This window comes from Bos taurus, chromosome 6 (assembly GCF_002263795.3).
Source record: "Bos taurus isolate L1 Dominette 01449 registration number 42190680 breed Hereford chromosome 6, ARS-UCD2.0, whole genome shotgun sequence".
NCBI classification, from domain to species: Eukaryota; Metazoa; Chordata; class Mammalia; order Artiodactyla; family Bovidae; genus Bos; species Bos taurus.
The window spans coordinates 2,010,144-2,025,947 of record NC_037333.1 but is presented as its reverse complement, the minus strand read 5'-3'; the positions used below and the strand labels follow the sequence as shown (position 1 = coordinate 2,025,947).

Sequence of the window (15,804 nt, the reverse complement as noted above, 5' to 3'; positions counted from 1 at the left end):
ATGCCCCTGTATAGCCTGAAGAAGCCAGAGTGGTCATCACCCCTTTTCCCCTGAGACTGGGTTCCCAAATGCCTGAGAAGGGAAGTAAGTAGATAGTTAGACATGAGCAGAATATCAAAAGGGGCCAAAGAATTGGCCCTGAAAATAAAGAGAGGGAGGGATGTAGTGACTCAAGGATAAAAACAGCAGATAAAACCCAGGAGGCTCTTGGAATGCAGGAACAGAAAAACCAAACACTTATCATCTTTCCTCCCCCCATGTTTTAACTATTAATGGATTTCAGGTCCTCCTGGGCAGTATAACCTATCTCCCCTCCTATCCCATAAGGAGAAGGTGTTTGCCTAACTCTTCCCCCACTCAGGATACATACCTCATCCAATCAGCAAATGACTGGTTAGACCCCTATCCCAGTCCTCGTACCCTGTGTATGAAGTGGACTAAGGACTTCTTGTTCAGTGACAGTTCTCCATTGAACTGGCATGCTGTTCTAACAGTGTCTCCTGTTCTAATAAACCTTATTTACCTCTCATTCTGTCTCATGTCTGGAGATTGTTTTCCAACCCACGCCCAGACCATGACAGTAGATGGCATGAAGAAGAGGAAATTAGAATATTTTATTCTAGATTGTTCTCAAATTGAAATATTATTTTTGACAGAGTTGAAATGAAAATTTTGTACCGATGTATGTTGAAAAAAAAAAATGGAGAACTATACAGATATCATGAAACAATTGGTATTTCCCTGAGGGGTAAGAAGAAAAATTTACAGAATCACAAAGCATGATGTGTCATTTAGCAGCTCCAGACAGCATATAGCATCTTTCAGCAGACAGAGCAAAGGGCAAGGAGGAAGGGTCCATCTCTATTTCTGGCATAGATTGTTTTTGGACCTGGAGGAACAGAGTCTCACCTATTTTGCAGTCAGGTCACCCCATATGTTAAAAAAATCCATAACTCAAAGATATTTTGTGCACCAATTCTGACATCTATAACCACAGGCAGATTTTAAAAATCAAGGCTACTGCAAAGCGGTGACTATTTATTCTGTCTCTCCATAGTTTACAGAATTAATGAAGAATTGCAGTAGCCAGCCACCAATTGGATGCCTTTTGGAAAATTCTTGTTTGCTTTACACTCTGCTTGCCCTGGAACCCATCACTCTTATCCACCTTTTCTTTGCATGAAATTTAAATGAAAATGCAACTCTAGCCAGATTTGCTATTTAAATTGCAGTCTCCATACTCTCCTTTGGAAATTGAAGTATCCATATAGGTAAGGCCGGAGTTAGGCAAAAAGATAAGTTGGAGATCAAACCCGTGTCTGTTACATCTCCTGCATTGGTAGGTGTGATCTTTACCACGAGCACCACCCACCACTTGGGAGCCTAAAATTCGGGGTCACAGTATCACAGCTGATATGAAGAGCTGATTCATTGGAAAAGACCCTGATTGCTGGGCAAGATTGAATGAAAAAGCAGAAGAGGGTGGCACAGGATGAAATAGTTAGATAGCATCACCTGCTCAATGGACATGAGTTTGAGCAAACTCTGTGAGATAGTGAAGAACAGAGGAGCCTGGCATGCTGCAGTCCATGGAGGTCACAGAGAGTCAGACACAACTTAGCGACTGAACAACAATGACAAAGCTATCACACATGAATTAGGTAAAGTCCATTGTCTTCATTTGCTCCTTTATAATCTATCCTTTTCCAGCATTGAGTTAGATGCTAACTTTATACTTATCTCAATTATTATCTTCATTATTTAGGAAAATATAACACAAATGACACATTTGAAGATTAAGTTTGTAGCTAAAAATACTACACAATATGGAAAATGATACTTTTCTTACATGAACCATCAAACTGCTGGGTGGTTAGAATAGGAAAAAGGAGTCCAGAATGGCGATGGCTAAAGACAAGGAAGAGAAAAGCCCATGAAAACAGAACAAAGGAAGGTTGAGGACTGGAGTGAGGACCTCGGGTAGAACAAACAGCACTCCTGGCTGGCCCAATTTACATAGGAGAGGCCCGGGGAGAGGAAAAGACATATAAAAAGAGGAGCCAAAGGGCCGGGGGCCTCTCTCTCTCCTCTTTTCATGTCTTTTGAGTTGGCATGCCCTCACACCTCAGAGATGACTTTTCCTTTATTTTCTAAATAAAACTGAGCTGTAACATGGAGTTGTAACACTGATCTGTCTGAGAGCTGTGACACGGTCTGTCCAAGGGCTTTAACGTCTGTCGCTTCAAATTTTTGTTGTGAGGAGACAAAACTGAGGAAATTGCACACTCCCACAACAAAACCAAATCCCCAGATAAGGGCAAACACAAGAAAGACTCCACACCTTGTAGAAGAGATCATTCTCTTTCTTACCAAATGCTTGGTTTTCAAAACATTACATGATTCCATACTGTTTAATCTTTGTGGTCTATTATCTAACCTTCTTGGGAATTGACTTCAGTAAGTACAATGTTCTTACAGTCCCCTTCCATCAATTCAGTTACATTGATCCATAGGTATATTTGGGTACACTCACAAACACATATACACATGCATACACATGTTCACACATACATACACATGCACATGGTTTTGTGACTTTGGAGAGTGACACAAAAATCAGGAGCCCCAGAACCTAAGACAGAAGTATGGAGAATTATCTGGGAAAACTTGACTGTGTTTTCCATATTGAGCCCAACACATGATGTGTAGTCTTAGTGGATATTAGCACATTAGAAAAATCTTATTGTGGAAATGTGTTTTTAATATGTATGTATAATTGAATCACCTTGGTGTACACCTGAAACACTGTACATTTTTGCTGAATTCAACTATACTTCAATTAAAAAAAGAGAAGCCTGTTTTGCCAGTTCTCTTAAACTGGTCCAGGCAACACAGTACCTTCCGCAGGGGCTTGAGTTTGGTCTCCATGATGAAGTCATACTTGCACAGCTCACAGCAGCGTGTGTCAGAGCTCTTGATCCACTGGTGCAGACAGGCCTGGTGCACGAAGCGTAGGGTGCCTGTGCAGCGGCAGGGCGTGATGAGCGGGCTCTCCTCATCCCCTTCGCAGTGACAGATCCTGAAGAAGACACAGCAAGCAGGTGAGATCTCCCAGGGAGCATACCATATCCTCCTCCTTGAGCATCCTAGGCTTATTGGAATCTACAACCTCACATTCAGAACTACGAATATTTCACTTCAACTTAATGCTGGAGCTAAATACATGGTCAATATTAATTTCCTTTCACTTGAATTAGTCATTGTTGGACTCTTAGGTCATATCCTAGGGCTTCACACACCTGTACATCAAAAATGCACAATCATTCCTCCAGGGAAATCAATTTTAACAGACTAACTATTGAGCTGTGTCCCCACTTTTATCTATCAGAAGTCAGTGTCCCAGCAGAAAGAGACTCACAGACTTAGAAAACAAATTAATGGCTGCAAGAGGTAGAAGGATGGATAGTTAGGGAATTTTGGAAGGTCATGTACACACTGCTTTATTTAAAATGGATAACCAACAAGAACCTATCATATAGCACATGGAACTCTATTCAGTGTTTTGTGGCAGCCTGGATAGGAGGGGTGTTTGAGGGAGAATGGATACATGTATGGCTAAATCCCTTCACTATTCACCTGAAACTATCACAACATTGTTAATCAGCTATACACCAATACAAAATAAAAAGTTCAAAAAAAAAAAATAAATAAAAGTTAGTGTACCATTGTAATGGAATTCTACGCCCCACCCCCCCCCCAAAAAAGTCAGTGTCCACAGGCACAAGCTTTCTTTCATATATTAAAGTTACAGTTTAGTATTCTAAGGAATGTTGGAATCTGGTAATCTCATTGTTTTATTTTGGCAATAGTTTTAGAAGGTGTATAATTTAGTATATATGATATTCTACCAATGTGAAATAATTCTGAAAAATTTTAATGTGTTACCATGGAATAAAGTGAATATAGACAGCATCAGCTTGGAAATATTACAAAGATTTTCCTAGGAAGATGCACACATTTGTTCACAACAAATGAGCTTAACTTTAATAATCATCATTGTCATGAAAGTCTTTGGTTACAGAAAGTTCAGCTATAGTAAACAATAAAGTTCAGCTCCTGTTTTAAAATTTTAATTATTACGTCTTCCTAGAAATTCTTATTTCAAGTAGTTTACTGAATTACTATGATTTTAATGTCATAGATTCAGTCTATGAAATCTCCATTATTCTCATCTTCAAATTTTAAAAACTAACTTGTTTTCCTCATTGGATGAGATAAGCTTTTCATAACATGAGGTCACAAATTCAAATCTTACAACTTCAATAATTCTTATTACCTAGAGTCTGTAGAAGTTGTTTCTAAGTTTGACTAGAAATATTTCTTAAAATCTGTTAGAAATATGAATGAAATGTTCCCAGAACACTTGTATAGTCATTTTTTGGAGCTGAGTCATAGTGACAGGCTGGAAGAATGTTTGAATTACTATTGCTGTTCTTTCCTTTCAGCCATCATCACCAGAAGCAGTGCTTTTTAAAAAGTAGGTTTTAAAATATATTTATCTAGCTCAACTGTCTCCCAGGGGAAATGCAGGGGTTGGTTGGTCAGATTGTTACTTCAATGAGACAACAGGAATTGAAACTCAACCCTCCCCTAACTTCAAAATAAAGAAGTATGACACAGTAGCTAATATTTTGAATCTCTTTTTCTTAAGTAGAGACAAAGTAAGCCAAGAGCAACACTGGCTTCAAAAGTTCTTTGGGTGGAGTGAAAAGATAGAACACAGGAAAGTTCAAAATCAGTGTCTGCCCTCCCCTGGATGGAGTTACAAAGTAGCAGTCAAAGGCTGGCCTAGTGGGGAAAAGCTAAGAATTGAGATTGACATAAATAGATTATTGATTGGGCTTCCTTTGTGACTCAGATGATAAAGAGTCTGGCTGCAATGCAGGAGACCAGGGTTCGATCTCTGGGTTGGAACGATGCCCTGGAGAAGGGAATGGCTACCCACTCCAGTATTCTTGCTTGGAGAATCCCACGGACAGAGGATCCTGGTTGGCTATAGTCCACGGGGTCACAAACTGTCAAACACAATTGTGTAACTAACATTTTCCTTTTTCATAAAATAGATAACCAATGAGAATCTACTGTGTAGCTCAGAAAACTCTACTCAGTGCTCTGTGGTGACCTAGAAAGAAATCCAAAAATGAGGAGATATATGTATATGTTATAGCTGACTCACTTGGCTGTACAGGAGACACTAACACAACTTTGTAAAGCAACTATACTTCAATAAAAATTTATAAAAAGATAAAACTGAAAATTATCTCAGAGCCTATTTTAATATGAAACTGAAATATGTCCTCTCTTCAAATCTGTAGATCCTAGGATCAAGGCTTAGTATAATTTATATCATACCTGTAGCTGATAGAGTATTGATCAGTAGAGGCTTGTTGAGTGAAAAAATTGTTCAATCAACAAACTATAACTTATTCTAAAAGCAACTAGGGAAAGCGAATCTGGGTTTCTAAAGCACATCATTTTTTTTAGCTGTACATCTCCAATTTTTTTAAAAAAATTTATTTTTAATTAAAGGATATTTACAATATTGTGTTGGTTTCTGCCATATGTTAACATGGATCAGCCATAGGTATAATATGTCCCCTCCTTCTTGAAACTTCCTTCCACTCCCCACCGCATCTCACCCCTCTAGGTTGTCACAGAGCCCTGGTTTGAGTTTCCTGTGTCATATAGCAAATTCACACTGGTCATCTCTTTTACATATGTTAATGTATGTTTCCATTAAAGCACATTACTTTGATGTAATATTTATTTTTGGAGGAACTGAACCATAACAAATTATACATCATGAGTGGCTAAGATTTCTGAAGTCCTTTGAACCTCTTCTCTCACTGACATCACACAGAGATTCTCCCTTAGATCAGGGGGCAGTACATTGTGGTGTGATACGTCCTTATGCATGTTTTGGCATATAACATTTTTTTTTTGGACCACACCCACCCACGTATGTTTATGTATTGTTAAGAGCTGTGTTTATACTATAACTGTAGGCCTGAAGATGATGCATGTGTCCACAAAGACTATCATCTTCACTATCTGACCCTTTGCAGGACACATTTACTTTATGGTGATTCTGAGTTAAAGACAATGTCTGACTGTTATCAACAATGATAAAAACAAAGTTTATAAAACAAATCACCCCAACTTCTGCAAGTAACAAAAATTGAATTAAAGGTTCCCAGGAGAAGCATATGATAAAACCAAAAGCCCCTCCTGGCCTGTCACTGATGCCCGTTGACCCATGATAAGTCTGTAGGGACAGGGAGAAAAGTTTCTTATTTGAAAAAGAAAAATGTGCAGTTAATCCCATCTGATAATTTATCACCAAAAAATGGGTCAAATGCTGCACAGCTGCCAAAACGGTTCTGAGGCTCTGAATTTTTGCTAACGTGAAAAAGTAATTCATCATAAGCAGATGGAAACAGAGACCTTGTTGATTCCAGACTGACCAGAACTGAACCTGATTGGTGTCAAGCCTTCTTATGTCTTACACATTCTTTTAAAAAATTTCTCCTGAAAATTACCTGAAGCATCACCAGCAATATTATTTTTTTTTCATAAAGTTAAGATTATTTCTTTGCTGACAAAGATCCATCTAGTCAAAGCTAAGGTTTTTCCAGCAGTCAAGTATGGATGTGAGAGTTGGACTATAAAGAAAGCTGAGTGCCATAGAATTGATGCTTTTGAATTTTGGTGTTGGAGAAGACTCTTGAGAGTCCCTTGGACTGCAAGGAGATCAAACCAGTCAATCCTAAAGGAAATCAGTCCCAAATATTCATTGAAAGAACTGATGCTGAAGCTGAAACTCCAATACTTTGGCCACCTGATGCGAAGAACTGACTCATTTGAAAAGATCCTGATGCTGGGAAAGATTAAAGGTGCGAGGAGAAGGGGATGACAGAGGATGAGATGGTTGGATAGCATCACCGACTCAATGGACATGAGTTTGAGCAAATCCAGGAGATGGTGATGGACACGGAAGCCTGGCGTTCTTCAGTCCATGGGTGTCATGAAGAGTTGGACATGACTGAGCGGCTAAACTGAACTGAACTGAAGATTATTTCCCATCAGGAAAATCAAAAGGTTGGTTCATTTTCATTTCTGTTGCACAAGATTTCCTTTTACATGATGTTAGCATTTTGAAATTTTTCTAAATTATCCAACTCATGTTGGTTCCCAAGAGTCTTTCAAACCATGTTGAGACTGTTCTAAATGGATTTGAAAGCTAAATATCAATTTCAAATATCTACTAGAAATGAAAAATAAAGTGATAGTGCCTTACAGAAATAATTAAACAATTCTTAAATTGACACTTTACACAAACCATAATTGCTAAATTTTAAATGAAAACATAGTAATAAAAATATAAACATGTGTTTTCCAATATAATAATCATATACAGAAAATGAATTCAATAATAAAAATACATTGCAAAATAATCATTATTTTGATGCATTTTCACTTTATGGGAAATCGAGACTTAAGAATTATGTGATTTTTAAAATTATTGGTGATCTACATTGGTGTCTGTCACCTGGTGGAAGGAACAGGTTGAATTCAAATTTTATTGGCATTTTAGCATTTTAACTGGCTGTTTAACATCTACTTCCATATAATTTCTAGCTTTCTGTAAAGAGTGGACCACAAAATACTATTTAGCAAATTAAATTTTCGAAAGTATGTGTGTGTTTGCAGATTCAAGCCCCCTTTAATATTTAAGTTTTAAGAAAAGTAGGCTTTTTTTTTTTTTCCAGTCTTACATACCTTAAAATGACCTCCATTTCCTGTTCCCTATCCATTTGTCAAGATATCTTGGTTCAGGTAAAATAGTATGTTTTATGAAAGAGCTTTTTTTAAAAATAATTTATTACTTTAAAAAATCTTTGTGAGGGCCATAGTGACCTAGGCAACTTTAGAATTCTTTTCATCCACTTATTCATTATTTCATTCAGTCACATTTTCTTAGTTCTTGCTACATGAAAAGAAAGTCAGATACTAGCATCAACATGTGGGGTGACTGGAGAGAGAGAGAGAAAAGAACCTGGAGGCAGGGACCTCATTTGGGCAATGATTATAAACATCTAGGTATTAAGAATCTACAAGGAAGAATCACTTCACACTGGCCAGATGGTCATCATCAAAAAATCTATAAACACTAAATGCTGGGGAGGGTGTGGAAAAAAAAGGAAGCCTTCTTACACTGTTTGTGAGAATGCAAGTTGGTACAGCCACTAGGGAGAACAGTACAGAAGTTATTTAAAAAACTAAAAAAAGTTTATGACCTAGCAATCCCACTCCTGGGCATCTACCTGGAGAAAACCCTAATTTGAAAAGATATGTGTATTCCAATGTTCACCACAGAACTGTTTACAATAGCCAGGACATGGAGGCAATCTAAATGTCTACAAACAGAGGAATGGATAAAAAAGATATGGTACATATATACATTGTAATATTGTTGTTTAATGTCACTAGGTCGTGTTCAACTCTTTTGTGACCCTATGGACTGTAACCCGCCAGGCTCCTCCCTCCATGGGATTTTCCAGGCAGAATACTGGAGTGGGTTGCCATTTCCTTCTCCAGGGAATCTTCCCAACCCTGGGGATTCAACCCCAGTCTCCTGCATCCGCAGGCAGATTCCTAATATTGAGCCATTCATCCATAAAAAAAGAACAAAATAATGCCATTTTAAGCAACATGGATGGACCTAGAGATTGCCATACTGAGTGAAGTAAGTTAGACAGAGAAAGACAAATATCATAGGATAGCATTTATATGTGGAATCAAAAAATGGGTACGGATGAACTTATTTATGAAACATAAATCTAATAAGGACCTACTGGATAGCATAGTGAACTCTACTCAAAACTCTGTAATGGAAAAAATATCTTAAAAAAAGAGTGTGTATATATATATATATACATTCTAAAGGAGATGTATATATATATATATATATATATATATATATATATATACATTCTAAAGGAGATCAGTCCTGGATGTTCATTGGAAGGACTGATGCTAAAGCTGAAACTCCAGTACTTTGGCTGCCTCATGTGAAGAGTTGACGCATTGGAAAAGACCCTGATGCTGGGAGGGATTTGGGGAAGGAGGAGAAGGGAACGACAGAGGATGAGATGGCTGGATGGCATCACCGGCTCGATGGACGTGAGTTTGAGTAAACTCTGGGAGTTGGTGATGGACAGGGAGGCCTGGCGTGCTGTGATTCATGGGGTCACAAAGAGTCGGACACGACTGAGCTACTGAATTGAACTGATATATGTATATGAAACGGATTCACTTTGCTGTACACCTAAAATTGAACACAGCATTGCACATCAAGTATACTCCAATAAAAATGGAAAAATAAAAAGAATCCAAAGCAATATGGCGACACTGGGGAAGAGATGGGAGACAGCCTACCGAATGTACCAAGGTCTCCAAGGACCCCAGCTTGGTTTCCATGACTACTAGCTTTGGAGACAAAGCATTTCTATAACATGGAACTCATAAAGGCAATCATGACCATAACCTTCAAACAGCATCTCAACTCTCTTTGCATATTCCATGTCATCTTCCCATTTGTTATCTTCTCATTTCCTTACTTATATTTTCCCCCATATTTCATCTCCAAGCTTTGAGCACAGCATCTATGGACACTGCTGTGTTTGTAATGATTTAATTTGGATGTTATCTTTACTCAAAACTAGTCATCATGCTTCAGAGTTTGGCACCTACTTGCTGCCCATTTTTAGCCTTTCAAAGGACTGACTCTTAGTTTTATTATTTTTTAAATTGCTTTTTAAGCTCTATTTTATTTATTTCCTCCCTGATCTTTATTTTTTCCTTCCTTCTGTTGACTTTAGGTTTTGTTTGTTCTGTTTCCAATTCTTTTAAGTGGTAGGTTACGTTGTTTATTTGATATTTTTCTTATTTTTTAAGGGTGGTCTCTATTGTTATTAACTTCCCTCTAAGAGCTGCTTTAAAGGGGCCTAGTGCTCTCCAGTCCATGCATTGCAAGAATCGGTCACAACTTAGTAACTAAAGCACATAGATTTGGCATGGTTGCATTCTGGGGCACCCATTCTTAGAATTCACTTTTCTAAGCTAAAAATGATTAGAATGCATGGTGGGCAGAAGCCATGTTGAAAGGTAGTAAGCAGTGTATGAGAAATTAGTGCTCAAACAAATGAGTAAGGAGATATGATCTTTCTTTTTGAGAAATATGGCAGCACAGTGAAAGGATAGCAGACTAGAGAAAATTTTAGTTTTCATTTGCATTTCATTTTGTTTTCACAGTAAAAGTGAATGTGTTCATAAACAGAAGTGAAGGTGTCACAGAGAGGGAGACATTTAAAGAAATAGTCAGGCAAAAGAATGATCCATGGTTAGATGAAGTTTCTTGAGAAGTCAGGAGAGTGTAGGTAAGGAAAAGATCACAGAGGAATATCTTTGGACAAGTGCAAGGATACCCAGGAGGGAAGCCAACAGTTTTCCATGAGCAAAAGACAGAGGAGGAACGTTGGTGAAGATAGAGAGGAGGTGGGGCAGGGGAGGTGCAGCAGTTGGGTCTGAAGGATGGTCTTACTATCTTCCCTGACACAACAGACAACAGGTAGTGAAAGGGAGGGCAGGGAGGCATGGCCCTTAAGGTCTCACAGAGGCTCTAAATGATTAAAGAAAGCCACTGGGAGAATGTGACGGAAAATTAAGCAAGCATGAATATCAGAATAGTGGAGCAGCTGTGAGGTCCCAGGTCAGATGAGATATATGGGTTTACAGTGGACATTCTCTGACTCTGTACACTCATTAGTCAGCGTGATCCTACAGCAGGTAACACAACCTCACTGTCCCAAGATCACCAGGTCAGGATAGGGAAGGCGAGAAGTGAAGGATTCTGGCACATCAGAGAAGATGGTATGAAAATAGCTGTCACAGAGTCTAGATGAACTGAGCAGGCAAGCCAGTGAAACCACCCATGGACCCTGTACTATCAGAGGCCAAAAGACACAATGATGCTGAAGAACTGATATTGACAATGGGAGGAGATAGGACAAAGATTGTCTCTATGTAGAGGATGCATTTATCTCTCTTAAGGATTAGTTCACCTCCCTTTTTTTGTATTTTTCCATTGTCACAGAAAAAATAAAAATAAAATTTATAGAATTATTTGGTATTTGAAGTTCACAAACAAATCTTATCCTGACTCACATCTTTGGTCTCTGCTCCAGTAAACTGGAGATTTCCATTTAGTCATGTGTAGAATTAAGTTAAAAATAACTCTTAGGGTGTCAGGAAGATTAAGTAAAAGAGCACGTACCTGGCATATAGTAGGCAACCAAATATTTGTTCATTTTATTATGGCTAAATTTGTTAATTTTAGCATGCGATCATGAGATTAATTCTACTGCTACTATTAATTTGGTTTATCAATGTTATTGCTTCCAGTGCATTGGACTAAGATTTTTAGCAGCTAGTTTGTTAAATTGGTTAGAGCAAGCACTTGTAAGGTCAAGGTCATGAATTTGACTTCATTAAGGTGAGTTGTTATGAAACACTGGAATCCCCAGGTTAGTTGCATCACAGACACATCTCAAAGAAATCTTGGCATGGGAGTATGTTTAGATATGTGTAGAGGAAAACTAGGATTGGATTTAGCTTCACTCTTCTGTATGTTGGTGACCTCAGACAAGTTTTCAGACAGTTGATTTTTTTTTTCTTCTGTAAAATTTTATATGGCTATCACAGGTTCCAATAAGATATATGAGAAAATACCGCAAAATATAAATATTGTCCCAAAGCAGGTCATTACTGCCAACAGATAATTAGTCAATAAAATAAACAAAAGTGCTTCTAGGTAGTAAATGCAATGCACTGTATGCTTTTTAGAAAAGCAACTCATTTTTTTAATGTCTGTGTTTTACTTAATGGGACTGTCATTTTTCACCTCTAGGACTGTAATGTAAGTAAGGCAGATATTTCCAAATCTACTGTATAAATGAAATTACTTTTCTCCTAAGCTACCAGCACCCTCCTCACAGTCAAGTCTAAGGACCTTCTCTAGTTCTTCATCTTTCCTGATGTCCCTCTGCAGTATGGACTAACCCCTCCTTCTTAAAGCTTCTTCCCTTTTTGGCTTATGTGACGGTGTTTTTATATCACTATACCAAAATCACTACAGATGGTGACTGCAGCCATGAAATTAAAAGAAGCTTACTCCTTGGAAGAGAAGTTATGACCAACCTAGATAGCATATTAAAAAAAAGAGACATTACTTTGCCAACAAAGGTTAAGGCTATGGTTTTTCCAGTAGTCATGTATGGATGTGAGAGTTGGACTATAAAGAAAGCTGAGCACCGAAGAATTGATGCTTTTGAACTGTGGTGTTGGAGAAGACTCTTGAGAGTCCCTTGGACTGCAAGGAGATCCAACCAGTCCATCCTAAAGGAGATCAGTCCTGGGTGTTCATTGGTGGGACTGATGTTGAAGCTGAAACTTCAATACTATGGCCACCTGATGAAAAAAGCTGACTTATTTGAAAAGATCCTGATGCTGGGAAAGATTGAGGGCAGGAGGAGAAAGGGATGACAGAGGATGAGGTGGTTGGATGGCATCACCAAGTCAATGGGCATGAGTTTGGGTAAACTCCAGGAGTTGGTGATGGATAGGGAGGCCTGATGTGCTGCGGTTCATGAGGTTGCAAAGAGTCGGACATGACTGAGTGACTGAACTGAACTGAACTGAACCCTTAAACTTGAGAAAAGTGGAATCAGAAGAGCATATAAGGTGATTATAGGGACTGAAAGAGTGACTACTTATGGAAGACAGACCCAAAATATTTGGGGCTTAGAAATTTGAGATATAGTGCCTGAGATGATCCTGTGCTAAGACATGACAGGTGAGTTATTATGTTGGGAATAATATGTTGATACCTTTCAGCATATCTAATTTCTTGACTAAGTCTAGTCTACCTAATATTGTGGGCTTCCCTGGTGGCTCAGATGGTAATGAATTTGCCTGCAATACAGGAGACCCAGGTTCAATCAGGTCACAAAAGCCACCTCTCAAAGTATGACTGCTTATCCGGTGAGTTTTATACTTACCCCTTTGATTTTTCCTTTCTACACTGACTACTCCAGGGAGGCCATCCAGGCCCATCAAGTTCAAATATTGCTCCTAGACTTGTGACTTTAAAACATTTGTCTCCAAACCAACCACTGCCCCTCCAATAGCAAGAAGCCTCAGCCAGTTCTTACTGGTTCCTACATATCACCATCTCCAAATTAGCTTCTCTTCCCAAAGATGCCATTCCATCAATATCTCATTCTCTTGGCTTGCCTTTGTTTTTGAGCCTTTGGGTAATTTGAATTCTAAATTCAAATTGTTATCAAGATGCCAATACTTTTTATACCTTAGTGGTTTTTCCTTCCTCTCAAAAAAATTATTTTCCTCCTTCTCATCCACACTGCCATTGCTCTGGTAGTTTTGAATTGTCAACAGATACAAAAACTGTCTTTAAGACTTTGCTCCTTCCAAATCAGTCTTAAAACTATTTTATTTATGTATTTATTTAGCTGCATCAGGTCATATTTGCAGCATTGAGATCTGGTTCCCTTACCAGGGATTGAACACAGCCCCTCTATTGGGAGTGTGGGGTCTTAGCCACTGGATCATCAGGGAAGTCCCCCAGATCATTCTTTAAACATGTAGTTAGTTGTTAAGATCCTCTTAAAATAATGTCATTCTTCAAGAACCCTATCATCAACCAAATAAAATCCAAATTATCCAAATTACCTGGTTTTCAGCTGCTGCTGCTGCTGCTAAGTCACTTCAGTTGTGTCCAACTCTGTGCGACCCCATAGATGGCAGCCCACCAGCCTCTCCCATCCCTGAGATTCTCCAGGCAAGAACACTGGAGTGGTTTGCCATTTCCTTCTCCAATGCATGAAAGTGAAAAGTGGAAGTGAAGTCGCTCAGTCGTATCTGACTCTTAGCGACCCCATGGACTGCAGCCTACTAGGCTCTTCTGCCCATGGGATTTTCCAGGCAAGAGTACTGGAGTGGGGTACCATTGCCTTCTCCAGGTTTTCAGCTAACCCTCTGTAATTTGAATTTTCCTTACCCATTCTACTGTATCTCCTCTTAATCCCTAACACACAGGCATAGCAGCATGCTACAGAATTTACCTGTAGGATAGCTGAGAAGCTTTGAGTTTTGATACAAATTAGTTACCACTGTGCCAAGATCTTGATTCCTCTCAGTCTAGAGGGCAGTTTCAGGGTCCTGGGTGTGTGGTCTATTAATCTCAGTTAATTCACAAGTTTTGTGTTCTGCATGTGTCATGACCTGGAAAGTGTTGGGGAAAATGATGTGGTTGTTAACAGTAGCATCAGTTTTGCTGGTCATGTCTGTTAAATCACTTAATCTCTGGTGCTTTCAAGTTCTTCACCAATAAAATAGGAAAATAGCACTGTCTACTTCCTACGGTTGTTTATAAGAATAAGTTAATTAAGTGTTGATAAAGATCAAATAATATATTTTTTTCAATTCATGCTTAGGTGTTTATTTCCTCAGCCTATTGCCTTCTGAGACTGCTTGCCTCTGGGGATTTTCTCAAATGTGATCTTAGCCCCCTGAGATCCCCTTACTTCATCTAAATTTAAGCTGCCTTTAAGACTCACATCCTTTATGAAATAGACTCCAGACCTTCTTTGCTTACGAGTTTTGAGGTATCATTATTCTTAATATAGATTTGGAGTTTGCTGTTTGTTTTTTCATCTATGCAAGTTCTGAATAAATTCCTGTATATTAATTTTGAGGATCAGGATCGTCTTTATATGGAAAGAATAGCAGGATATTAATAGCAATTTAAATGCTGAGAGTGTTAAAAAAATCAAGGTAAAGATCGTCCACAAATGGACCCGGGGTACTATAATTTAAACTGTTGTTTAAACATGTACAGACCAAAAGAGACAGCCTAGTTTAGTGAGATGATTTAGTAATTCTCAGATGTCACCAACTACCAGTGTTCTGTTTATGTTTCGGGAAAGTTCGCTTATAATGAAAGTGAGAAATGTATCACCCTTACACATACCATGTGATCTTCATTTGCATTTGAGGAAGTAAGCTGAGATGTACCAATTTTATACCCTATCCGAGCATCGGAGGAAGTCAAGCAAATTGATCTTCTGTAGAAAGGAGAAGTAACTCTTATTCAAAAAGCAGAGAAGATGGACAGTATTTAGTATTATTCTTACCAACAGCTGTTTCCAGAAACTCTAACTGATATGGAGCCAAAATATATATATATATTTTTTATATTTTGGAGTTAAAAGAAAAAAGCCTTGCAAATCAGATTTCTAAGAGGTGAAGTATTATAAGCTACCATTCAGTCTGAGATTTAAAATATTTTGTAAATTTTAATTAAAAATACAATTATACATAAAACAAAAGTATGTTATAGAGAGATGATACGATTTTTGTAATCATAAGGTTCATCATTCTGAATATTCAATCTTTTTAACATCTACAGATGAGTGACAATTCCACACACAAATGACTTTTTAACATGTTTTGTTTTCTCAAGAGTATTTTCAACTTGAAAGACCTGGTACATACCATTACTTCCTGAGTTTAATTTCATGCCCTAATTTGTCACCACTGACTTGGTCCCAACCTCAAATCATCTGCACAGAGCTGCAGGGAAGAAACAACCACAAAGGCAGGGAG

General features: G+C 38.2%; 1 protein-coding gene across 3 annotated transcripts in view; it reads right to left on the bottom strand.

Annotated features, from left to right (window-relative positions):
- The window catches only part of MARCHF1 (membrane associated ring-CH-type finger 1), a 137,743-nt gene that overhangs the window by 81,950 nt on the left and 39,989 nt on the right, over positions 1–15,804 (bottom strand). For all 3 annotated transcript variants that reach the window (NM_001193149.1, XM_059887662.1, XM_059887663.1), the window contains exon 2: positions 2,899–3,079. In NM_001193149.1, coding sequence (NP_001180078.1) covers positions 2,899–3,079 — 181 coding nt within the window. The remainder of the gene's footprint in view (positions 1–2,898; positions 3,080–15,804) is intronic.